Source organism: Phodopus roborovskii, unplaced genomic scaffold, assembly GCF_943737965.1.
Source record: "Phodopus roborovskii unplaced genomic scaffold, PHOROB, whole genome shotgun sequence".
NCBI lineage: Eukaryota > Metazoa > Chordata > Mammalia > Rodentia > Cricetidae > Phodopus > Phodopus roborovskii.
The window spans coordinates 34,320,759-34,347,996 of NW_026126433.1; the positions used below are offsets into that span (position 1 = coordinate 34,320,759).

The 27,238-nt window shown below is 37.1% G+C and overlaps 1 protein-coding gene across 1 annotated transcript; it reads right to left on the reverse strand.

The window, feature by feature from the left end:
* Window positions 1-10,132: 10,132 nt before the first annotated feature.
* LOC127223238 (putative dimethylaniline monooxygenase [N-oxide-forming] 6) lies at window positions 10,133-26,631 on the reverse strand. The gene is made up of 8 exons (XM_051185728.1): window positions 26,410-26,631; window positions 19,984-20,172; window positions 18,799-18,961; window positions 17,491-17,633; window positions 15,947-16,146; window positions 13,647-14,002; window positions 11,730-11,802; window positions 10,133-10,597 (listed from the first exon to the last, which is right to left on the reverse strand). The coding sequence occupies exons 1-8, from the start codon at window positions 26,539-26,541 to the stop codon at window positions 10,255-10,257; spliced, it is 1,599 nt and encodes a 532-aa protein (XP_051041685.1). The 5' UTR covers window positions 26,542-26,631; the 3' UTR covers window positions 10,133-10,254.
* Between the last annotated feature and the right edge of the window lie 607 nt (window positions 26,632-27,238).

Consider the following 27,238-nt stretch of genomic DNA (forward strand, 5'->3'; position numbering starts at 1 on the left):
GTGTGGTTCCTGAGCTAGGTATAAGTCATTGGGGAGGGGGGGTGCTAAAGCCATTTTATGCCCAGCTAAAATGATACCTTTATTTACAGCCAAAGCACTGGCATCTTCTTGGCAATAGTGTCATCTTTCAGAGGTAGTCCTGGCTGGCAAATGGTACAAAGGTGTGCCTTGTACCAACAAGCTCCCTGGGAGACTGCAGGTATACCCAGAGTGAATCAGTGAACCCCTGGGCAAGTTTTGATTAGTAAACCTATAACTGTTTTAAGTTTCTGTTGTCATCTCTTCCATAATCAACTAATTATTTTCTCTTGATAGATGTTTGATACTGGGATTGCTGAGTGAGCACATTGGATTTTTTGAGGCTAAGGCATTCTCCAAGTTTAATGTACACAAGAAGCGCTTGGAGATCTTGTTAATACACAGGCAAATTTTTTTTAACAGCTATGCAATCGAACCAGATTATTTCTAACATGCTTCCTGGTGACTCCCAGTGTGCCCTCCCCCATTTTTAGTTGTAACTTTCTAATACCTTTGGTAAAGCTGCCTCACAGGAAGTAGACATATTTATTTTAACAGTTTTTTATAGTTATAAAGTGTTCTGAATTGTAAAAATATTTTTCCATACATTAATTCATTTTACTAGCCCAGGTCTCTAGGCTTTACCACCCACCTCTGCTTTATAGAACTGGAAATGTATTCCATATCACTAGGGAGTTTAAGAAGAGCCATGAGGCAGTAAGTTTCTTAAAACATTGTCATATTAGGAACTCCCAAGAAGTGTTGTGTTTAGTCAAGAGAGGCTATATTTGAAATTCCCTAGTCAAGAAGGCTGATTGATGGAGTTTTAGGTAAGGTGAAAGTCTACCTAGGGCCCTAAATGTGAATGCTACAGAAAAACTGACTTTACTCTGGTCTAAGGGAGAACCTTCTAGTTAACAATAATGTATAAATATAGAGGGGTGTTCTGTAAGAGGAGAAATTTTTATTACGGTGCATACTCAAGCAGATCAGCTGATGAATTGTTCACCGATCACAGGGCATGCAGGTGTGTGTGGTATTTATGTGGCTAAGTGTAGAGCTGAGATCAGAAATCTTGCTGTTATCAGTCAATGCTCTAAAACAAAGATGCTGGAAGGCTATTGATTGGAAAATGCCCTGGATATTGTGGTGGTTGGAAGGTCTTTTTCACAGATCCACACATTCAAGGTGTCCTGGAATGACCCTTACAGCATTCTTGGGAGAGTCCACAAACCATTCACTGAGAATTCCTGTCAGGAGAATATATTTATCAGTCAGCTGTTTTTTATCCTTTGTTTTTGACTACCTGTTATTTATTTAACCAAAATATTCAAACACAGTTCCCCTTTGCTAAGGAGCAAAGAACTGGGAGGACAGGTTCTCTCATTAAATCATTTTAGACCTTGGGTGAACCACACAAATCAAACTAGTTTTTCTGTAGATGAGCTAGCTCATCCTCACCCGTTTTTGCCGTATGATGCTTGTAGGCTCATGACTTCATGTGTGCCCTGTATTTTCTGGGGCAGCACTTGAAAGAAATAATCCCTCTGGAGCTGCAGGATCAGGAAGAAGACCTGAGCAAGCTGTTTACTTCCCTTTGACACTTCATAAGAGTGGCACGAGAAGTCTGCAGAAGTGTTTCTCCCACAGCACTGACTAGCGCATCTGTGACAGCCCTGAATCAGGGAAGCGCTCAGAGCCCAGGTTTAGAAAGCAGTTTTTATTGAGATACAATTTAAGATACCCCATATCCCTCCAGTTTTATGTGTAAAACTCAGTGGTTTTGCTAATTCAATGTTTCGGAATCATCACCCAACCAATTTTAGAACAATTTTATACCCCTCCCCTCACAAAGAACTCCTGTGTCCATTCAGTCAGTTCTCATTTCCCACCAACCAGTGAGTTTTCTATCCCAGCTCTAGACACTGCTAATTTACTTTCTAATTTTGTAGATTTTTTTTTTTTGAGAAAAGGTCTCATTTTGTAGCCCTGGCTGGACTGGACTTTACCAGAATAGGTTAGTTTTGAGTCACAGAGGTCCATTTGCATCTGACCCACTAGTACTGGAGATTCAAGGTGTGCATCACTACACCTGGCTAGATTGGCCTATTTTGAACATTTCATATAATTGGCCCATACAATTCATGCTTGTTGGTGCTGGCTTTTTTCCACTTACAAGGTTCATCCATGTTATAACATGTATTAAGACTTCACTCTGTTTGGTTTGTTTTTTTGTGTTGTTGGTGAATAGTATTTTATTGTATGGATACTATCTTTTTATTTATTCATTCAGTAATTGATAGATTTTGGTGAAGTTTCCATAACTTGTCTATAATGAACGATGTTGCTATATGTACTTGTGTGAAATTTTTTATGGTTGTATATTTTTATTTTTCTTGAATATATATCTTGGAGGTGAATTGCTGGGTCATGTTGTAACTTTGTGGTTGTCATTTGAGTTGCTTCTAGAATGTTTCCACAACAGCCACATCAATTTACATCCTTGCCAGTAATGCATGAGGATTCCAATTTCTCTATATACTTTCTAATACTTGTTATTTATTATTCATTTTTGGTTATAATTACCCTAGTGGATATGAAGCAAAAATCTCAATGTGATTTGATCTAAGTTTTCTTATAGCTAATAATGTTGACAATATTTGAATGAACATGGTTACTTACATATCATTTTGGGAGAAATGTTCACTCTGATGATTGCCAATTTAGTCTTTTTTTTTTAAGATTTATTTATTATGTATACAGTGTTCCACCTCCATTGTATGCCTGGTTGTGAGCCACCATGTGGTTGCTGGGAGTTGAATTCAGGACTTCTGGAAGAACAACCAGTGCTCTTAACCTCTGAGCCATCTCTCCAGCACCCCTTCTCCCCATTTATTCTTAATATTGACCTGTGAGCCTCTTTTTCTGTATCCTAGATGAATCCCTTATAAAATGTGTGATACTAACTCACCTTTTAACTTCATAGATTTCTTTGAAGCACAAAAGTTTTACTTTTGATCAAATACAATTTGTGTATTTTTCACTTTTGTTTTGTTTGTGTAGTTGGTATATTACCTAAAAAGACTTTGAGTACCTGTAGATTAAATCTTGAAAACCAGAATTTTTGTGGGGTTGTATTAACGAACCAGAGAAGAAGCTATGGCCTAGAACAGGTAGAAGAATCTTGGAACAGAAAGGGGAAGTAACTTTACCAGTGGAGGCAAACAAGGTTTGATAATACCTATCTATTCTTTAAGAAGTATTTTCAGTTTACCAGAGATTGTCTAAATTTGGCCTACAGTAACTTGTTTGGTTGTTCTCACAATCCCACGAAAGGGCAAATCTTTTTAGTTTTTGAGTGATAAAACCCATGTATAGATGAATTAGGTAAAATGTTGAAATTCATACAAAAGGGCTCTAAATTCTAGCTGTGTAAGTTCTTAGGATATGCTTTTCAACACTTCCTCCAACTCAGAAGTAGCAGGTGTGGTGATTTGTGTATTCTGTAAGCAGCAATTAAGATAATAATTTAATGAGAGTTAGTGGAAGAACTAGGCTGGATTATTTTGTTTTTTTTTATTATAATCCCCGGCTCTTCTCAGCAGACACAGCAGACATATTGGTAATAGTAGGTTTATCTCTAGAATTATTCCTAATTAACAGAAAAAATTCAAAGCCCTCAGAATGATCTACTCATTCTCTTAGGCATCGTATATTAACATCTTTCTAGACCCAATTTCCATATAAAACTTCAACATTTTCCCCAGATTTATCCATTACAATGTGTTCCACAGCTAAAATTTTTTGAAAATTCAATTTAATATTTTATTAATTGAAATATTAATATGTTTACATTTTGCTTGTAAGTCTTACTACTTATATTGTGTTTGTATTATATGTTCAATTTTGTACTTTTATGCCAAATTGGAGTAATACAATTTTTGATTCTTTACTATAGAAGTAGATTGTCTCCTACTACAATTTTAAAAGTGTCCTTAAGGACTGAAGTGTAAGATATATTTGGTTTTTCTTTCTTTCTTTTTTTTTAAGACTACAAAAGGTGTTTGTAACAGTCTCAATTTACTTGTTTAGTGTTGTCAAGAGGAAAAAAAATAAAATAAAAAGAAGTAGCATTGACTTAGGCCACCTAAGGCTGAGATGAGAGGCCATTGTTAACCAGATTTCAGTTTCCTCTTCATCCAAACTTTAGGCTTGGTTGGAGACACTCCCTCATTATGCAAGCTGACCATTGAAATATTGTTATCTTCTGCTGCCGAGAAATCTTTTCCTCCAAACTGCTCAGATTCTGAGGCTGCACCCAATTCCTTTCTCACAAGACAGATTAACTTCAGCCAGCAGCAATCATGATTCCTAACAAGTGATGTAATTTATAATTTCCTTGATGTTGTAGCTGTGACTGCTACTGTGATTTTCCAAAACTCCAGGACACATTTTCAGACTGTCTGGATGTTCCCAGCATGTGCCAATAAATGCAGCTTTCTCTGCTAGAGAAACTCAGCACGTTGTGAGTTTCTAGCAGGTGCTAACAATTGTTCATTTGTTAACTACTAATGAATGGTTTGTGTTAGTTATGGAAAATCAGCTAAGACCTCACTAGGCTCTTTCCAGGAAATATTTGAGATTCACCAGAGTGAAAATATGCTTTCTCAACAAACAACAACAAAAGTCTCACAAGAAACCCAACAAAAATAAAAATCCTAGTATAGATTGAGGATAGAGAATGCCAAAATTGTAGGAAAAACTATGAGTAAAATAGAAAAACCATTAAATCACACATTGTGGTTTCACTTACTATCTCTCCCCAATGCTAGTTGCAATGCCATAGAGATAAATTAAGAAAAAAAAATTATTGAGGAAGAAGATGGAGGTCAATGAGCTATTAGGGGGCTAGTTGAACAGCTTCTAGCTGAATTAAATTTACCATATATTATGAAATTACAAAAGCATCTAGTCAGGTTAGAGCACAAACCTCTGCAAAGGAATTTCAATAATATTTAGAACTTGGGAAGAATTGCTACAACACAAAATGGAAAGTGATTTAAAAGGAGGTGATGTTTAATAAGACTCGTTGCCATGTGTAACTCTAGGGGAGGAACAGAAAACAGAAAAAGAGCAATCTGGAAGTGCAGGGGAAAAGGAAGGAAAAATAAAGTCCTATAAAATAAACAAGAACTATAAAATTGGGGGACTGATGAGCTTTCCCCCACCCTTAATCTAGTGTTAAATACTTGAACTTTTCTAGTCTTTCAGAAGAGTACACCACTACATGAGGCATCTAGTAAAATACTCTATTACCATAAAGACAAGGAAGGTGGTGAGAGCTAAGTCCAGGTAGATGGAAGGGAGGAAAAGAGGACTGGTGGAATAGGAAACCAGACATGGGCACTAGAAGAAACTCTGGTGCACAAGTAAACAGCATGACAAGCATGAAGCAGTTTATGGCAGTAGTAGCAATATTAGATACAAAAAATAAACCGTAAATAATCGAAATACTCATCAGTGAAGAGCAGTTAAGATTCTTGTAATGTATTTCTATCAATAAAAGTTTCACATGATGGAAAAAAGTAAAATGCAGTTTTATGCAATAAAAAGCATGCATCTGATAATAATAGCATTGAGCAAGAAAAGCAAGCAGTGCACAGAAATGGTGGTCATGGTTCTTCCAGTTTCAAACCATGAGGGTAAAGTAGGGAAACATTTGAAAATGATTTCCCTTGAAACAAATGCAGTATGAGCACTTGCAAACGTGACAGTGATCTTGAAGCATACATTCATAGCAAAGAGATCCTCATTTAGTTGTAATTCCTTTGTAGATTATGTGTTGCCATAGTAACTGATTGCAGTTTTTTTTTTTTTTTTGGAAGTAGATAAATGTTCATTGTATTTATTGGGTTCCCCCCCCACAAATTTAAAAACAGAAGCCATAACTAATGTAGGACCAGAAAAAGGAATCATTTCTTTCATGTCTTTTCTAAAGGGTTATTGCTTATATTCCTATTACAAGAGGCAATTAGAAGTGAAGGTATATAAATTCATATGATCACAGTTTTGTATGGCTTGATTGTTCTGAGATCAAGCCCTAAGGAATGGATGTAAACTCTGCACTTTCATGGATTTGATGAAGAATGGACAGTCATAGGGAACTATGGTTAGATGAAAGGATAAGTTCTGAGAACAGCAGACAATGGAGGGAGAACCCAGCAGTGACTGTTTAGACTCTTTTTGGTGTCTGTGCACCAGTTCCTCCCCTCTTGACCTTGGATTGGATCCTTTCTGAGCTTCTCTCAGACAAGATAAGATCAGACAGTTCCTTATGATCAAATCTTGGACAAGTGGGATGAAGGTTGAGAAATATTTTCAAATTTTATGGCTGATTTGGGGGAAAGAATTTGGCTTTTATGACTTTCCTTGGGAAAGAAGAGTTGTGTTTTCTAGGGCTTGCCCGGGGAGGATGAAGGGCGAGGGAAATGAGCACAAGAGGCAGTCAGAGCAAATACTTGTCTGAGATCTTTGCTTTTAGATACCTAAGTTGGCCCCAAACTCTAGCTCTCTGTCTGCATGATGCCATGACTTCTCCATCGACATTTAGTGAGACCTAAGATGGGTTAATATTTATGTAAAACTGGCTAGAAATTCATGTAGAGTTTCTTCTTACCTCTACCTTTCTTTAGCTGTTTTCCTATCAGAAGGTAATGAGAAGGCTTTTACGTGCTTTGAAGAGGCACACACTCTGTTCATACCTGTAGCAGTGGGGAAGAGAGGAGGTGGCTGGTGCTAATGAAACCTGTGCCATCTTGCTCTCCATCTTAGCATTTGTCTGGTGATTTATCTTGAAGAATTGGTCACACAAGTTACTAGGAGCCTACATAATTTCATTATTTTAGCTTTTGTTCCTTATGAGGGTAAAGCATCTTTTTTCCTTATAATTCTGGGTATCTCTGGCCCCAGATATTTATTCACAGGGTGAGTGCTGAGGATTTATTGGTTACCCACAGGCTTGGTTTGACATTTTGTTTATATACTATTGTGTGTTTTGATAAAGTGCATTCCAGTCAGTACATAATTCACTAATCATAGCTTTCTCCAGCATATCACAATAACTACTGTTATATAATATAGATTAAAAACAAAACAAAACAAAAAAAGACCAAAAAAAAAAAAGAAGAAGAAGAAGAAGAAGAAGAAGAAGAAGAAGAAGAAGAAAAAAGATCATGTTAAACTTCTTCCTCATCAAAACACAGGGTTGTGGTTGGTTTGTCACATTACAGGACATTCAGAAATGAAGAAAACAGTATTCAGTTGAGGCTGGATTTTGTTCATGACATAAGTTTCTGTTTCTCATCTCTTCTTGAAGAGCAATCAAGCACACACACACACACACACACACACACACACACACACACACACACACACACACACACACACAATGGATGACTTGACTTTCAAAGTTAATTCTTAACTAACCTAACACAATGGACTGGGGCTATGGCTCTGTGGTTGAGAGATTACACTGCTATTGAGGAGGATCCCAGTTTGATTTCCAGCACCCAAATCAGGTGTCTCACAACAGCCTGTAACTCCAGTTCCAGAGAATTGGAAGCCTCTGGCCTCTGCAGGCACCTGAACTCATGTGCACATTTCTACACATGGATACACATAATTGAAAATAAAATAAATCTTAAAAAAAGCACAACTCACATATTTTCATAGAAAAATTTCCAACCACGAAAAGGTAAACAAAAAAAAAAAGTGTCAGTGTCTATCTGCCCCACCTCTTCCCAGTCCTAATCCAATCTTCAGAGAAAACCACTGATGACAATCGGCTTCCTGTGTATATCTAACACTTATATAATTGTTATGTAATTATATAATTGGCATATAATCATATAAATGTGCATATATATGTTTTGTACATATATATGTACAACTATACAAGTGGGAAAATGTGAAGTTATTTTGTTACTTCTCTATTTTACTGAAAATAAAATTTTACATGATGACGTGTATCTGGGGCACTTTAAGTTTTTTAAGTTAGATGGGTAATGTCAATTGTTCACTTGTGTTTTTGCATTTATGCATTTTGACACATAGATGATAAGAACTTTAGCTTTTCTCCTAGTTGAGCAGGTATTTATATTTATTTATATTAATAGTGTATGTATAATGTATCTATACATGCACAGGTACACTCTATGCACTATATTTGTGTGTATAATATACATATGTAAGTATTACATGTGCATTTATTGATAAAACAGACACAATGCATTTATACATATTTATGAAGAGTGCTACCCACTCATACATGGGGGGGTTATGCTAATGTTCTCTTGGTTGTCAGTGTTGGAATGAGCTGTTTAGAGGAAGTGGCAGTCAAATTGCTTTTGGAAAGAACACTGGATCAAAGTGTAAAAGGATTAGCTTTACCTTTAATCCTTGGGCTGCCTGAGAGCTTTGATTTCCTCATTGTGAAGTAGGTCAGGATAATGGTGATAGTTAGAAACATGTCTTCAGATAGAGAAATGAAGAAATCTTTGCAAATGATTCAGTCACAGCAGGACAAAAAAATAACAGAGAGAAGAGAATGAGAACCTAATTTCTATGGTACCAGTGATGAATATATTATTTTATTTAATATTTAGTGTCTTAGTCTGTGCTAGTTTGTAGCAAAGTGTGACATTAAAGTTGTGGTTTCTTTTGTGTCAGCAGACACAGAGCAGAGAGTTTTACCTGTAAGACTGAGGTCCATAATAATGTACTGGTAAAGGAATTGTTTTTTTTTTTTTTTTTTTTTTTTTACCATTAATGACTTTGTTTGGTATAGTAATTACATCAGATTTGATCATACAAAAATGCACCCAAATACATATTTCATATTGATCAGCCTAAGCTCCCAAATGCTGAAAATAAAATGTCTCTTTGGTCAACATATTTCCTGGCCCTTGGCTACTCCTCAGTAATCCTTTGGTTTTATTTCTTTGGTTGGTAAAAATGAAAAAGGCCATGATTATGTTTGCTATAACCCAGGACCAAGTAATGTAAAGCTACTTATACCCCCTGTTTACTGGGATAGACTGTTATGGATTTTTTTTTCTGAAATTCATTTTTTTTTCTTCTGTGTTCTATATCTCCAAGTTGATAGTTTGGGATATTCATCATTCATTTTATTATATGTAAAATTAGAATAGTTGCCAAAGATATGTATATATTTACTATTCCCTTCCCCAAGGGGAATATCGGAACTATTCTTAATCCTGATGGAGTCCAACTTATAATTTTAATGGAGTTTTTGCATTTTGTATTGCTTCTAAGATATTTTAATTTAGCTCAAATGGTATTCCCGTTTTTAGCCTAGTTTATTAGTAAGATGAATTATGTTAACCATGAAGCCAGCGTTCTGTTCCTGGAATGTCATGCTTGATGATATGCTGTTTATTTAATATACTGTTGAGTTATATTTTGCATTTATGAAGAATGTTTGCATGTGTATATGCATACGAGGGATATTGGTCTAGATTTTTTGTTGTTTTGTTTCAGAATGAGGACAGGCTCATAAAATAATCAGAGACTAATATTTTCTTGTATTTTCTAATAAATTTTTACAGAATTTGTACCACTGATTCTCAAATATTTGATAGAATTCGTGACTGAGGCCATCTTGGTTTTGAACTTCATAGTGGGAATATTTTCCTGTCTTCTCTTTTCCTGGGGATTGAATACAGGGTCTTGTGTATGCCGGTCAGGCACTCTCTCTTGTCACTGAGCTACACATTCAGATCTCCTCCTAACAATTTTCAATTTGCTCGTTTTATTTAAGATGTTGTAGTGGTACAACCCCATCTCCCTATAGCCATTTATTGTTAAATACTTCAGTTAATGTTGGTTGTTATGCTGCAATACATAAGATAACACACTCTTTACAAAGCTCATTAAATTTGGTCTTTTCAACTTCCCTTCTATTTCCTTCCTTATCTCAAACATCCCAAACTTCAATTCAACATGTGAAAAGCTTATTAAGGAAAAGATTTTCATCAGAAACAGATAGGCTGGCTATTTTCTGTTTTATTTATCTTTTGAGTTAAATGATCCAGGATTCATTTCACATCTGCCGGAAGGAAAGGAGGGGCCTTTGGTGATTGTGTGTGCCTCCATGTGTTTATTGTACTCTGTGATTACAACTGTGGGCTAGACTCTGGCACTGGAAAGATTTTACTATTAATAAAACGTGAGCAAAACAGCCAGAAGGATCACTGGGAAGAAAAGCATTCTTAGAAAGTCATACAGGTGACTGGGTCTCTGTGCTTCACCGACTGCCCTTGTCCTGGTTGGCTTCACTGTCCTCTTCCATTGGGTCAAGATGGCATTTCTGGCTCCATCCCACTTTCCCGGTCCCATCAGTCGAAACTGGTATGGACTACAGGGGCCAAAGAAGACCTCGAGGGCCAGCCGGGGATCAGTCAAGAAGAGCCAGGGTATGTTAGGCTTGGCCCCTATGAAGGAGCTCAACTCATCCATGTATGAGATGTAATCTGTCTGCAGAGTGTGGCTCTGGCCAAACCTGAAGACAGAAAAATCAAATGATCTTCACAGTTGCAAATGGAGCATTAATCCTGTAATTTATGTCTCTTGCACATCACATCCAGTCTGCCAATGTTAGAGTCTTATGCAGGTTTATTTGAAGTTTAAATTTTGCATATTTTCAATGCTGCTGGAGTGCAGTAACATAGATCATTGTCATCCTTTTAGTTGGAGTGTGGCCTCGAGTGACTTAAAGAACAGATTGCCACTGATAGTTGAACATTTTTTCCTTCTTTTTACTTGTATTCCCTTCTAAAGGAAGTATTAGCATTAGAAGGGCTCACTTCTGAGACATACCCTTTGATTTGGGTGAGGTTAAGTGGGGACTGAGGGTTCCATTTCTTTCCTCCTCTATACCCTTGATTTGATGTTTACCCTGGGACATTCACTGAATGGTTTGTTGGAGTCTGGAAAGAGGAAACAAACTTCCTACATAATTGTTTACTTCTCCAACAGCGATTTGGTATTTAATTATACTTGAAACAGATTATGGTAGATAATTTAAAAGGAATTTCCTTTTATGGAATAATTAACATTTTGACCTAGCCACATAAAGTTCTTTCTACTTGAAAGTGTGTATTGAACTTGGAGATGAATACTTTCTCTCCTGGAATATACTAAGGTAGTTGAACTAAATATAAATTTTTGTTTGAATTTATCAAGAGCAAATTAGATTCTATTGCTCAATTTCCAGCCAGCTAAGTTTTCTTTAAGAGAAGGTGCCTTGGGGAAAAGATATGGAGATAATTCTCAGCCTCATCACTATGGATATTTTGAGCCAGATGATTCCATGTTTTCTGAACTGCTCTTTTGTGGCACAGGATGGCTCTAGCACCCAGGTGTCTTACTTATAGGAAACTTCTGGCTGCCAACTCTACTTGATGACTTCAGTTGTCTCTAGATTTCAAATGTTCTCTGGAAAGCAAAATCACTCTTTTCTAAGTTTATAGGGGCAGAGAGTGTTTTTCCCACCTAATGTGGATCAGTTATAGCCAGAATTAAAAAAAAAAATAAACAACTGTTAATGTTGGCAACATTAAAGACCTTATTGATGTTTTCTATGCATAAGGAAAAAATTAGAACTCATTTGCTTAGCAAGTGTAATTGCTTACCACTTCAGTTTCTTGCCCATTTTCTCATCTATGTCATCCATCATTTCATTTGTAGCTGGCAGGGTACATGCGTCTGGAAAAAGTATGGGTAGAGAGAGACATCAAAAAAAGACAATGACATTAGTCTTTCATAAAGATCAGGATAGGATTCATTATTTATTAAACAAATCCATAAAAAGTGTTTTAATGGCTACATTAATTCAGCCGTGTGATGTTTTTATTGTGAGTTCATTATAATAAAGTGGTTTTATTTAATAAAAAAGTTTTGTCTTAGGAAGGGCTTTCTTTGGTGTCATTAGCCAAATCAAAGTTCACAAATACAGAGATCTGGGAGGTAAATGCCTTTGTGGGGATGGAAAAGCCAGCTCGTGTGTAATGATCAGAGCAGAGATGTCTGTAGCTTGAAGTTACCCAACCTTCTTAATGTTTATGTAACATCATGAAGAGCCTGGTCCTCAGCATACCTCTGCAGTACCTCATCCCATGTAGTGGGGCAATTGTGTTCATACATCTTGCCTATATCCTCCTATTAAAATTTCCCTTAAGTAATAATCTGGAACAATAGCTGATGCTAAAGTCCACAGTAAGTCAAGTAGATAATAAGAGGAGGCACAGGATTCCAATGTCAGCATTCATCTGGATGTTTAAAAGGGATGGCAGAAAAACCTTTTTTTTTTCTCAAATTTCATCACTTATGACTGTAGCAATGTAACAATTACCTGTATAACAACAGAAGAAGGTGACTATGACATTTGTGGTGCATGAACACCACCTAGACGCTGTGAGCAACATAGTCTGCTTGATAGCACCCTATGGCTATTATTTGCCATGCATTTCACTGCAAGGAGAGGGATCAAATTTTAGTCTATTTGATTTGAAATTGTGACCTAAGTAAGTGTTAAGGGCAGATTTCTATGAATATTTGTCAAATGAATAAACAATGCCCTCTGATTAATGTAAGTTTTCTAGGTTTATGAACTATATTCAACCTTCTTGTCAAATTCTGGCTCTGGGAACACTGTTGGGCTTTTGAGAATAAAACAATGGAAGTATTGTATAGGATAGTGCCTTTATTCAAGATGTCAAGACAATACTTTTAAATAACCATTCTTCATTGTATATTTGAAATAGAAGCATATGTATCCACAGTAATTTTTTGTTTACAAAGGTTAAACTCATTCTGTGGCTTTAATATTTTCCTCATTCTAAGTAGTATGTTAGTATGCTAGGAGAGTTATATTTATGTTGCTTAATATTTTTAGCCAATTGAATCAGACACATTTCATAATCATGATGATCAATTGTATTGTAGCCATTAAATAAGTATATTTAAGTCACTGCCTCTCCCCATGTAATAAATATGTCCCCACATAAGAGTTCTTGTAGCCCCTTGAGACTATGTAGTCTGCAGTAGAGAAAGAGAAGGGAAGAAGACTTTCAACATTGTAAGAGGGACACAATGTTGATACAAAGGTAATGACAGGCTTCTGGCATGCCCATCACCCCTGGCCCCAGAACCCCTTCAGTGCCCTAACACTGCAGTTATCTTGATATTGCATTTATCTTATATAAAACTGTGCAAACTCCTCCCAACTTCACTGTTAGAAGGTCAAATTCTTTGATGCAGCTAATAAAGTCCCCTCTATGCTTTTCTTACTCTCTCATACATTCAGTGAAATTCCTCATATGTATGGCTCGATTCATGTTGTTTTAGATGGAATACATAAATCCTGGACAAATTCTCCTCATCAGAACACCCTGAAACTTTTCTTGTGGTAACATCCCCTCCTCATTCCATCTCCATCTGTGAAGTCATGTTGCGTGTCTGTCTCGTTCCCATTGAATTCCTAGCACAGTCATCAGCTTATAGTAGGCAATTATTGCCTTAGTGAATGAAAAATAAAATGACCCACATACTTGCAAACACTTTAGCAGCCCAGCGTGCCTGAAGGTCAGCTGTGGGGATGGTAGCACCAAGGGACTGGACAAGGCCAATCACTGCCATTGTTGGTTTCTCCAATTGAGGAGGGAAGATGCCTTTGTACAAGGTGACCTCATTGTTTCTACTTTTGATGATGGAGTCATCCAGGAAGGGATAGGCATAAGCATAGCCTGTTGCGAAGATGACACAGTCAATGGCTTCGAACACAGTCCCATCTTCAAATACAGCGGAGGTCTCTGTGAACTTCATCACACTAGGCTTAATGGTCACTGAGCCACACAGGATGCGGGCTGGGAGCTCGTCATTGAAAACAGGTTCTTTCCTTAGGGGACTGTGCAGATGTGAGAGACAAGCACCATGACTGTAACAGGCATTTCTATGAAATTACTGCAACAACCATACCATTGCAACCATATTTGAACTATTATGCACCAACGGAGGGCCACTAGAGGCTCTGCTCTTGTGGGAATTCCTTTCCCATTTATGAACATTTTTAAGAATTTATGTCTGAAATGTTCTTGCCCTTTGGAACAAAATTATGTTATTTGTATTTATCCTCTTTTGGAGACTCACCAAATAGAAGAATTCTAGATACAATAAATTGGTTAATAATAAATATTTTAAAGTGGGATATCGCAGGTTTATTCCTAGTCATTGCTCTGTATTTGTTTCTCTATGTGTATAACTGAGACAATGACAAAATTGCCCTCATAGGGATATTATCACTGAATGACTAACTACTAAAACAGTACTCAACACAGACAATAACATTACATATTAGCCACTACTATAGCTCAAAGGCCTTGCATGGCAAAATCAGATTTTTGATGATGGGCTATCTTACCACCATATTTGGTCTTTTTCCATCAACTTCTTTGTGTTCACAAAAAATACTGTACTTTGCCAAAATTATGTCAATGAAATTTTTTGTGAAACATATTTCATGTTGACTTAACTTTCCTTCAGAGATTCTGGAATTTTCTCTAAGTATCCCACATACATAGAAACACTGTGAATCTTGGTATTTATTTATGTATTCCTCTCTGTAACTATGTCCCCCTCCCTTTGCCTTATTAGGTAGCTAACAAGTAGATCACAGCGTACCTGTTTTGTCTCCTTGTTCTCCTCTCACAGAGGAATGAAAAGGTGTCAACTACAATTTAGTGTCACTGGCCACCTTTCAGCCTAGTTCTGAGAATTTTCAAAACTTTTTTTTTTTTGTCTAAATGGTAAAACCCTAATATAACTTGTAGTTACTCTTGTAAGATAAAACATTTTAATTAGATCAAAAATTGAAATTTTTATTATGCTAAACAAAATTCTAAGTATTAATCCAACAACATAACTTTTTCTTGAGAGTCAGAGCAGTCCTTAAATCTGGGTAGGATAAGAGCCTCAGAAGGAGGCATTGGCTCTTAAGTGTGGTATTTGGCATTCTGACTTACAGTTCTCCTCACTTTTCCTTAGCATGTTTCTCTAAACAAATGAAAATTTTGGCTAGCATAGGCCAAAAGGGAAAAACTCACTATGAAACATTTCTTGCCCTCTAAATATCCTTTTATCTTATGAATATACTGATTTTTCTCTTCACAATGCTTCCCTAATTAGTGCAAATCAAGTGCCTGTCTGCAAAAGGAGTAAATAAATGAATCTTACTAATTTTATAGGTCACACCAATGCTATCAAGCTCCACTGCTTTATACATTTCGTGCCTTTCAAAATGTGGAAGAGAATGTCCACTCCTGCTGTGAGTCTTCTATTCTCTGAGACACATAGATTTATAGTACACTGGTAGATGTTTCTCAAAAGCTTATTAGATAATCTGAGACTAAAAGGATCCATATTTGTAAATTCTTATAATTTACAAAGTAAATTCAAATGTATATATATCCTTCTAAATATTACTATCTTTAGAAGTAGATATTGTTATTGGTATCCTCATTTACCTATAAACATGGATATTCTAAAAAAATCCAATTTGGGATTGTTCAACCCTTAAATTCGATGCAATGGATTGTAGCTAAATGAATTCTGCTTATCAGGGTGATCAGTTTACCTCACCTACCTTCGCTTTGCATATCCACACACATTTCTCAACTAATTTATAAGTTGAGACCTGCACATGGTCTTTGGTTTAAACTGTGTCATCTGAGAAATTCTTAATTTAATTCCATTAGACTTAGTGGGATAATGAAAGTAAGACCCAGTTATAAATAAGTAATCTGAGCCAGTACTCTCCTAGATTGAACGATAAAATATGTACTATTTGTCATACCCATTTAAAGGCATCAGGCCATAGTTCTCGTGCTTAAACCATGTGTTCATCTTCTTGACATATAGCCAATCAGAGACAAATGAAGGAAGGACATTCCGGAGGAAGGCTGCAAAGCGGGTAACATATACCATATCCCAAGGATACCCATCATTCCAAACCCGACTCATGACCCAGGAACCACTTCTAGTGCTGATAATGACCTGGTTGGGAGAGACAGTACAGATTTCAACATACTTCTGTGACACATAAGTAAACACAACACAGTTCCCTGGAGGGTATCGGTATGTCTCCTTCAATATCCAGTTAGGAACATTTCCTAAGAGGTGAGTCTAAATGAACACCCTACCTTTGCAGCTAGAGGGAGACAAGAGTCCTCCCTCACCACCCTGAAGGACTGATGTAAAGCTGTTCAAAGAATTGTAACCACAACACCTGGCATAAGAAGCCTCTATAGTCACCTGTGCTTGGCTTAATTTTTTTGTGGCTCATAGACTAAGATGGCTAGTAGAGACCAGTAAATTGAGAGCCCTAGCAGCTGTGGATAGTAGAAGAGTTGGGGAAATAGGTAGCTGAAATTAGATTGAGGAGATGCCACAGAGTTAATGCTGTTGTCTGTCCCTCCCCTTTTCTAGTCTTCCTGGTACATGCACAAAGAGCATCTGTTCATCCCAAGCTATGGAAGCTGTCTCAGCCTGCCAGGTCAACTGCTGGTATATTCACTGTCTTTCTAATAACTTAGGGGGAGTCTTAGTTAAAACAACAATAACAACAAAGCTTTCTTTCCATTCATTTAGAAATTAACTTATTTAGTATCAGCTTTCTTGAAAATACACTGAAATTCTCCAGGGTCTACTAGTCAGAATAACTTGAATCCCCTGGAAGTCTTCCATGACTTTGTCCAGGTTAAGTTAGGTTGTCTTTCTTGATGTCACACCTAATTCCATGAGGAGACTCAACACTTCCTTTGGAGATGGTTTACATACCTATCACCCCTTCTCCACCCACTGATTGTTCCTTAAAGTCACAATCTAGTCTAACCCATATTTTAAAGCTTAATTTAACATAGTTCTGACACATAATATTGCTCCATATTTTTTAAATGCTTGCTTTTGAATGAGTGAATGAATAAATGATAAGAGCCAGATAATGTGATGCTTCAGATCTTTAGACTGGGAAACAGTGTCTTTCACATGGTAGGTAGTAAGAAATGTTAAATAAAGACAGAGCGTGACTAAGAACCAACTGATTTGAAAGTTCTTACAATATAAAATTAGAACAAAAAATATAAATATTTACATAGACACACACACACACACACACACACACACACACACACATTTGCCTCCATTTTTATCAGAACAACTTCTTCATATCAAGGAAGACTGTCTTCCCTCTCTGGAAGAATGGTTGACTCAAATCCTCATTATTGGAAGGTCTCATAAAACAGATGATATGCATGGAAATCCCTTCTCCAGCTTTTAGTGCTGACTTTGTGGCATATTTCCAACCAAGTTTAGTTTCCTAAAACCCTCTATGTCACATACCTGTGTAGCCAGACGACTGAGTTCAACAGCGATGTCAGATGCTGAGTTCCCCAGGCCAATCACAAGGATTCTCTTTCCCTGGAAATCTCCTGGGCTTTTGTAATCCCGGCTGTGCAGGCACTTGCCTTGAAAGTGCTCTAGGCCTAAGTTGATTTTCAAAAATTTGAAGACTTAGATTCCACACTTAAAAGAAGAATCCCATAGTTGAAGTGCACTTACCCATTTGGTGAGCTTTGCTAGTAAACTCCTAAATGATTACTTTTGGGGAATCTTAAAATTTTTGAGATATTATTATTTCCATTTAAATAATAATAATAATAATAAATATATTAAATACTGTCTAAGGGCTATTGCATATGCTAAATGTTTAATCTGTTTTTAACAATTTAACAGCTATATTATCCCTGGGTGGTACATGCTATATGTGTTAAATGATGAAGTACTGGCACAAAGGGAGGGAGGAAGGGAAGGAGGGAGAGAATAGAAGGAAGTGAGAAGGGAGGGAGAAAGGAGGGAGGGAGAAAGAAAAATGGGATTAGAGGGCAGGAAGATTTTTGAGTATGTTTCTTTGATCTTTTTAATTTTTGGACAGCATCTGTACTGGCTAGTATTTTTGTCAACTTAATACAAGCTGGATCATTGGGGGAAGAGTGAACCTCTATTCAGAAAATACTTCCATCAGATTGGCCTATAAGTAAGTTTTTGGAGCATTTTCTTGATTAATGTATGATATTGGAGGATCCAGCCTATAGTGGGCAGTGATACCTCAAGGCAGGTGGTTTTGGACTGTGTAAAAATGCAAGTTAAGTGAGTCATGAGGAACAAGCCCATAAACAGTATTTCTCCATGATCTCTGTTTCAGTTCCTGCCTCTAGGTTCCTGTCTTGAGGTCCTGCCCTAATTTCTCTCCACAGTGCACTATAAAGTGTATAGTAAAGAAGCAAAACAAAACAAAAAACCCTTGTAAATTGTAAATTAAGATAAAACAAGAATCTTACTGTAATTATCTGGCAGCACCTCAAGTTTTGGGGTATGAGTGTTCAAAGACCGCATGTATGTTAGGACTTAAATTTGCATTATCATCCGTGACTTAAGAACTCATATCTGTCTATCTCTAATTTATACAGTCTTTGAACTTCAGAGCTTAGGGAACAAATTATTATATTTTTCATATCATCACACATAAATATTTTTTCTTTGTGTTTTTCTGGTAATTTAAACACAATTATTGTGGAAAAATATGCTTCAACCCTACATATTTACCTAAAAATCCCATTATTATTATTATTTTTTTTTTTTCAAGATTACCAGGAAAAGAGTCAGTTGGCATATTGGGGTACACATGATGCCCGGAACAAATCATTACAGCATCAAAGAGCAGAGAGTCTTGTTTCCCATCCTTTTCAGTAACAACCACCCATTGGCCAGTGGCCAAGAAGCTAGAACATTTCTTTATACTGGAAACCAGGGTCTGAAAGAAAATGAGAATAAAGAATTACTTTTATGTTTTTTCTATAATGTTGTTTCTTTATTTCTTTCAGTATTTTCTTTCTTCATCTTTCTTTCCCCATCCCTCCCTCTTTTCCTCTGTCCCTCCCCTTTCTTCTCTCTCTTTCTATATAACAACAGCATGATGTAAGCATGTATTAGGAGCATGACTAATGTTTATAGATATTACTGCTATAAATCAAGGCAATTTTTGACATTTGGAATTCCACAAATAGATGAATGGATGCAATGAGTAGATAAATGTAATAAAAGAACATTTGAGGGCAACTCCTGTTTGAGTCTCTCCAGATGCTGGCAGCTGTTTCTTTACTTCTCAATAAACCTTTCTTTTTATCATTTAAGAAATTTGAAAATATGATAGCTGGAAATTGGAGCTATATATTTGGAACTATGCCAGGGAAAACAATTATGTAAATATAGCCTCAAGTCATAATTTTGTCAGTGTTTCCTCCACTATATGTGTGCACTTTTCATTTAACGCTAATTAATTAAGACAGGGATTTCAAACGACTATAAAACACTGCTGCCAGTTACAGAAACAATGACTCTATTTCATAACACTTCTAAGACTCATTAAGGAGAAATATTAAGGACAAAGTGGGTAAATGAAAGCTCTCCTTTAAGTTGTTACTCTTTCATAATGTCATAATTTCTAATAAATGCCACATTTGATTGGACAATGCATAACTCATTGATATTGAACCCACAGGAGTTTAAATATGCACTACAGAATTTTGGGTCATTTTTCAAGCATAAGAGAGTGAAGTAAGGAACTTTGCTATGATAATAATCTGTATCCAGCATTTTAAAAATGTATTTAAAAAGTTTCTGGGAAGAAGTGGGTGGGGGAAGTTCATAAATGCTCTGTAGTCTAACAGAACTACTGACTGGTGAGGCATCAAGACACATGCTGTTGGATGCTGTGTCCTTCATCTTCTCGGATTCATTTATATAATACAAGTGGTACTGGGTACAAGGTCCTACCTCAAACTGTATGTATCTTAAAAGGCCCTTCTTCTGAGCAAATGACTTTATGTATTCCTGGAGCTTGCTGTGGTGCATGTAGTTTGGGAAATCATCAGGATAGGGGAAGTCTGGAAAACACATCATTTCTTTGGAAGAGTTGGTGAAAACTGACTGGTAAATGCTGGCTCTTCCTTCCTCTGCGTGGCCCTAGGAAAAAATAACAAAACTGTAAAGCCAAAAATGGGTCTCCTTTCTGAGATCATTCAATTATTGGTTAATCAACACCCTCTCTTTTTAGCTGTCTTTTTTTTTCTCTCATATATTACATTGCAGTTTCTGCTCTCCCCCCCCCCCCCCGCCTCTCCCAGATCCACTCCTCCTTTCTCTTCAGAGGAGAGCAAACTTCCTGGGGATATCAACCAAACACAACTATCAAGTTATAGTAAAACTGAGCATGGCTTTTCAAACAAAGGCTGGAAGAGGCAACCTAGTAGGAGCAAAACCCCTTTTAATAATAACATTTACTGATTTTCTCCAGTTGAGTCTCACTGGCTATATTAACCACACTTAAGGGCAGATTTTACACACACCCAGAAGTAGACTGCTCACACACACACAACAACAACAACAACAACAACAAAATCCAGTGATTTTTGTCCTATGTTGCTGTGTTTGGCTTTGTTTTTTTTCCCCTTACTGATCTTCTGCTTCTATATTATGTTTTCTGATTCTGATTTAATGGGTTTTGTTTGTGTTTATGTGTGTGTGTTTTTCTTCTTTTTAGTCTGGTTTTATTTGTTCCCGTTTGCATTCTAAAGAGAGACAAAGGAAGGATGTAGAGTTGGGTAGATGGGGAGGTGTAAGAGATGTGGGAGGAGTTGGGAGAAAGGAAAACTTAATCAGAATGTATTGGATTAAAAATTATTTTCAGTAAAATGTATGAAAAAGTTTTTTTTCAGATATAGAATAGAAGGCCCTTTACATGGAACTGTACAGAGCTGATCTCCTCTCACATTAACTTTCCTTCCTTCTTTTCCCTAAGTAACTTCATGTTAGTCCTTTTATAGTCTCTCAGCATTTTTCTTATTTTTTTTACTGTGTTATCACTAGTTCTGATAGCATTCTCACCTTGAAAAGAACAAGAATACATTCGTCCAAAGGAGTGTGAGGCTTTTCTCTTAAATGTGGTTGTTACATGGACACTGATACCAGCCACAAGACCTAGTGTGCAAATGGTTTATCCACTTGGATGCAATCAGAATCACAAGAACCCCCACCCCTCCCAACTGCAGATTCCTGGCCTTCTCTTCCAAAATTTTTGGATTCCCTGCCTCCAATGTACGGCCTGAGAATTTGTACTTCTAAGAAGTGGCAGGGGATACTGGTATGGCTGATACTAAGACCATACTGTGTGAAACTCTGCTGTAAATGAATTCTGGGCCTGAGCAGCCTTTAACTCATCAGCTATGGGAATTCGCTCTTCCAATAAACAAAAATCCACAAGAAACCACAGGATGTAGAACATGGGTCACTTCTTGGCATTCCATTTTAAAGCCACTGTGTAATTGAAAAGTAGCTTCTTGTTGAGAAGCAGTCGGAAGCTAAATTGAAAATAAACATTTCCTCTCTCTTGTGTGGACAGAATAAAGTGTACACAGGGTGCTGCCTTGAAAACATATCTCAAAGCTGGCAGTCTCTATGTCCCCAAGGCCTGAAGGAATTCTTATGTAACAGAGGGGAGGCGTACAATGTCACGTTGTTGCTTGATTTAAGATGCCCATCTCTTAATCACCCTGGCTAGCTTCTGGGAGACAAGATAGACAGGTCTGTGTCTTTGGGAGGGAAGGGTTCAGCCTGAGGCCTCAGTGTCTCTCCTCAAGTTGAGAAAATACTCTTTCTCTATCCATGGTTGCTACATTTCTCATAAATTTCTAGGCCCAGATTTTTTTTTTTTTTTTAAAGACTTGCTTGCAAATGTTTATGGAGGTCAGAAAAAGGTGAAAGCTCCTGCCTGGCAGGTTCTGAGGTCTGAGTTAATTGCTGTTCACTCACAGTTGTGAGGCAAGGAGGGGAGGAGATTTCTCAGCTGCCCACTGAAAGGAGGAGGTCTTGTTGTGGACCAGGGATTGGTTAAAAGTGTAAAACTGCTCTGAAAAAAGAGATGATATGGCCTGGAAGTATTTTCAGGTTGAATAAGTCCATGTGTTTTCCTGAATTGGTTCTAGACAATCCTAACATGGGAAGGTAACTTAGAATTTTCTTTAGAGGCTGTTCTTCAAATAAGAGAGATGCACACCGACAGAAAGTTGCATCAAAAAGCATGACTTTTCATTATTTCAATATGCAAGGTGGTCTGAATCAGTCAGGAGGGAATTAAGCATCAACTCTGGATTTAGGCTGAGAGACTGTGTCCTGGGACTAGAGACCAGCAAGCATGGGTGCATTGTCTTCCTGTCTAGAGCTTCAACGTCTCCCCTCTTCTGTTCTAGGTCACAAGTGTCTTGAGGACAAGGCCAGAGGTGAATTCCAGAGTGTTCTTTGTGAGCTTTTATCAGTCTGTCTTTACTGCCTCTCATATTTCATCTCTGCATATCTGTTGAATTTCTGATGGTTTAAATAAACTTTCCAGTTCCAGTTTTGGAGCTGTTTCCCTCAACTTGCTTTCTTTTTCTACCTCATCAACTGTCAGCCATCCCTGTGCCCACCAAACTTCTGTTGTCTTTATTGTCCTAACAACATATTTGTGTATATCATAGTTATTTTTATTTCTGTGGCCACTGGTAGTTTTCCTCATATTTCAGTGACTGGCCCCACACCACTGAACCTATGGGCAGCATTAATGACTTAGTGTATTACTTAAAAAGCATAAAGTTGGGAAGGCATATGGGGGGCTGGAAGGGGAATGGGAGGTAGATATGAAATTCTTAAAAATAAAGGAAAATTATAAAACACTGGCTTCCTCGTGTACTTATTACTTGAAGCTACTTTGCCTAACACAGTACTGTATGCACTTAGGTTGTATCCATTGAGTAAATATGTGAATAAGAAAGTGTAAAAAATAAAATTCAGATTATTCTGATTCTATAGTTTTCCTTTTTAATCAACCGAAATGATGCAAATCTACTGCTTGTTTGCTGAGAAAAATGCAATTGCTGTGTATGATCATGTTGCCAAACTTGGGTTTATAATTTGTACCTCAAAAAGGCAAGTTCAGCAACCTGTTCTCCAGAAGCCAATTGAAACAGCAAAATGAGCAGGAAAAAACAGAAATTACTAATAGTCAATGAGACTAATAGTAAGAAGGACAATGAGATCAGATGACCTCCTCTAGTCCAAGTCCTGAAGTAAAATTAAAGTTTATGTACATCTAAGTGGTACAGGACAAAGTGGAATCTATTGACCCATCATTGTCTTTGCTTCTGTTTCATCATGCAAGGTGGGCTAGCAAAGTTAGATGCAGTCAGTGCCATCAAATCTCTTTCCAGAGAGACAATGGTTTCCAGCATTTTCCTTCTCCCAGCATGATTTCTGGGAGACATTTCCATTATGGGGTGTCCATTTTTTTCACAGTCTGAATGGGGAATATGTGTCTCCTTAGAATATTTTCATCTTCAGCACACCAGTTACAGCCATATTATCCCAAATGCACCAAAGTTCAGCAGGGTCAAGCCTGGTTTGTACATACATGGGAGAAATTTCTTACTGTAAAACCAAGTCTTTTGAGGACGTGATGTCCTACATGAATGTATGAAACTTAAAACTCATTCACATTTAATCTGCCATTCTTTAAAGCCCATTTGGTTTCCATTTCTTAGAAAAAGCACACAGTGAAAAGTTCAGAATGATCAGGTTTCTGTCTTCCAGCACACCTTTTGCACAGCAGGGGCTTGCAAGATGAAAGCTTATGTAACACATTTTTTTGAAAAATTCCTGTCTGAGTGCACATGGTACAAAGCAACTTTTATTAGCAAAGAAAGAAGGCTTGGGGATGAGCAGAGGAGGCTAAAGTTTCAAGCATTTGAATGTATTCACATCCCTGCCACTGGGACCCTGAGTAGAATTTTGCTTATATGCATAACTTGATAGAAAAGAGACATTCTATCTTGTGGACAACCAGAGTCTGACTTTGTATCTTAGTAAACTATCACCTTTTGCTTCCTTACATTAACTTCCTGGGGTGATGATAATGGCTAATTCATAGATTTCTTCTTGGATGCTGCTGACATTTCGTGGGTTGCTGATTTTTCTTATGATGTTGGCATTGGCACATTGCCAGTATACCCACATGACAGTAGGCACTGCACACAGAACACGAAGGGAATGACACTCTGGAACTGCATTGTGTAGTGATCTATTTCCTTTGACAACATTCACTAAGATTTAGCTACCTTGGAGGAAATCTCTTCTGACTTATGACAATTTCAGTAGCATTTTATTCACTGAGTTGACAGTAATTGAAGGGTACTTGTCAACAACTTTTTATCTGCAACACTTATTTTATAGATTGTATTTTTGTCTTTGAATTATTATTCATAGTCTCCTCATAAGATCTGGAGTACCTATCTAGAATCAAACATGATAAAATTTAAAAAGGGGAATTAGCTGTATAAAAACTTGGCTTTGTTATTTTGCTTCACTGTTACTGAACTTTGGGTCATAGTATGTGGCCCAAGAAACCAGGTATGTTCACTTACCCTCAACAAGCCAATTAGACCAGCCAGTTAATAGTAAAAAATCAGAAAAAGGGAAGGTCCAGTTATCCCACCACTCCAGTTCATCTTCAGAGTCTTAAAATAAGACTAATGTTTAAACAGAGGATCAGCCACACAGCTATTTAAGCAGTTCAGGTGAAGACCTGGTTCCACCCACTGTTGACCCATTATCTCTGTAAGGCTGTAAAGCTCTTTCCTCTACAGAAGAGCTTATTTCCTGAATAGCCCAGGCTTTTCTTCTCTCAGCTTGAGATTCTGGAGAAAACCCAAATTCTTGAGTTTCACTGTTTTAATAATCTGATAGCTACAATGACTCTTAGAATATATTCTGTTTTCCAGACTGGTTCCATTATATACCTCATGGACAGATTGTTTCCATCATTACCCCATGAAAGATATTGCTCTCAAATAAGTTCTTGTTTATTTGATATCAAAGTGTTGTGAACTTAAGTTTTGACTCCCTTCATCAGCAGACTGGATGCCTCACATGTAGAAAAATGATTATGTCATGTTTCTCATCCTACTTGATAGCACAAAACAGGCACATCCAAAGCTGGTGTAGCTTCTAGCTATGGCTGATGAGATTGTAGACAATCATGTTATGCTAAGCTTGTGACACTTCTCTGGACAGATATAAAGAAAATGGAATTCTCTAAAAAATCTTATTTCCAGATTAGAAAACAAAAATCTATGACTATATATCTCATAATATTTTGCATTTAACAGGAACAAAAACTACAGAAAAGTCTCATGAAATGAATACATCATGAATTCAAAATTAGTATTAAGTTCTCTATCAGAGGAAATAGTTGTTTTTTTGCAGGTGGGCAAGAATTGACTTGGAATCAGAGAAAGATGGTTACATGATGAGTGTCATGGATACACTCTCTTTGAGCCAAAAAATATGTGTCACTTACATGCAGTCACGATTGACTGGAAAATTCAAGACAGAAAATCAAGGAGTGCTCCCAGATCTGGCTTTGAAACTTAAATGCTATATTTATATAGAACATTTTATGGCCATATTGTTTTTAAGACTAGATGGCAAAGATCTTAATTTTTCTCTTCAGATTTAGAATTGACAGGCAATCAAATAACCACACTCACAATCAACATTTATAATAATTTATAACTGCTTAGGGAGGCAGTTAGTCATAAGATCATAGTTGGAATTGCAAAGCACATTAGAGGTAACCTAATTTTCAATCTCTGACAGATGAGTACCTGAGCTCGAGAGTATGGTAGTCACCTTCCTTAAGATCTGCCTATAAAACCTGAGTTGGAAATAGAACTCAGAACTTGATTCTAGTCAAGATTTTTCAAACTGTTTTGCTGAGATTTAAAAGGAAAAAATGACAGAATCATTGCAAGTATACAACAAGGTGGCTGTGTATTATTTTTACCTGGTTACAGACATTACTACTCTATCACTTGGAGAGTTGGACTCCACCAGACAGAACATGGTGTTGTTGGTGAGCTAAAGACTAGAAGTACATCATAAAATGATCTGCTTTCTTTGAGGACATCCTTTAAGGTTCAGCTAAGTTGAGCCCTGCTGGTGTGAAGTAGTTTTGATGGAACAAATATTGGTGGGAGAGGAGAAGTAAAATTTAACTTTCCAGACCTGGGACTTTAGTGGCATGGCTTTCAGGTCTGAATGAGAACTGATCAGATGTGATTTGCAATGGAAACCACCTTTCTACCTCTCGTGTCCTAGAGCTGGACCACTTACCGAGAATTTCCATAAGCCTCCAACATCATTGCTCCTTTCAAAGCAGATGGGCTCCATCCCTTCCTCCAGACAGCACCGTACTGCAGCCAAGCCACTGACACCAGCTCCAACAATGGCTACTCTCTTGCCCATGATAGATGGTGTGGAGAAAGTCTTCAGAATAATGTTCTTTGATGAGTAGGGGTTTTCAGTTGAAATTATTGACCAAGGTTTATGTGTCAAGATCCTTACCTTAACACAAGAAGGCACAGGAGAACATTAACAATGTGTTCATTACATATAATTCTAGTATAAGACACTAAACATGCTTCTTGTTTCTCCATTCTCTAAGAAATGACCAAGTCAATGACTACCAACAATAGCCAGCACCATAAAGATCACCAAATTAATGCTCAGAATTTCAAATGATGCTTCAGTAGCTTGAAATTCAAAACTTATATTTCTACCAGTTCAGAGTTAAATACAAGGTTCAGAACTAGAAATGTTCCTCCTCAGACAAACACATTTCATCAAATCAAATATCAATTGCCTGGTTTTAAGGGCTTTTACCTCTAAACTAACCACTTTCTTTCCTTTCCTCAGAGAACCAACAGTTCTCCAAATGTAGAAGAGAATGGCTTTTAATGTAAAAATTGAGAAAGTGGGCGGTGTTATTTTTCTTAAAGCAAAAATTCCTTTTTCTTTGTATTTGTCATGGTGTAGATAAAGCTCTGTTAAAACCTGGAAGAGAAGGATTGAGTGCAGTAGGAATAAGAGAAGGACCAGGAGGTCATGAGGGAACAAGAAAGAAAGGAATGGAGGAGGGACATGAATGGGGGTCCTGGCCTTT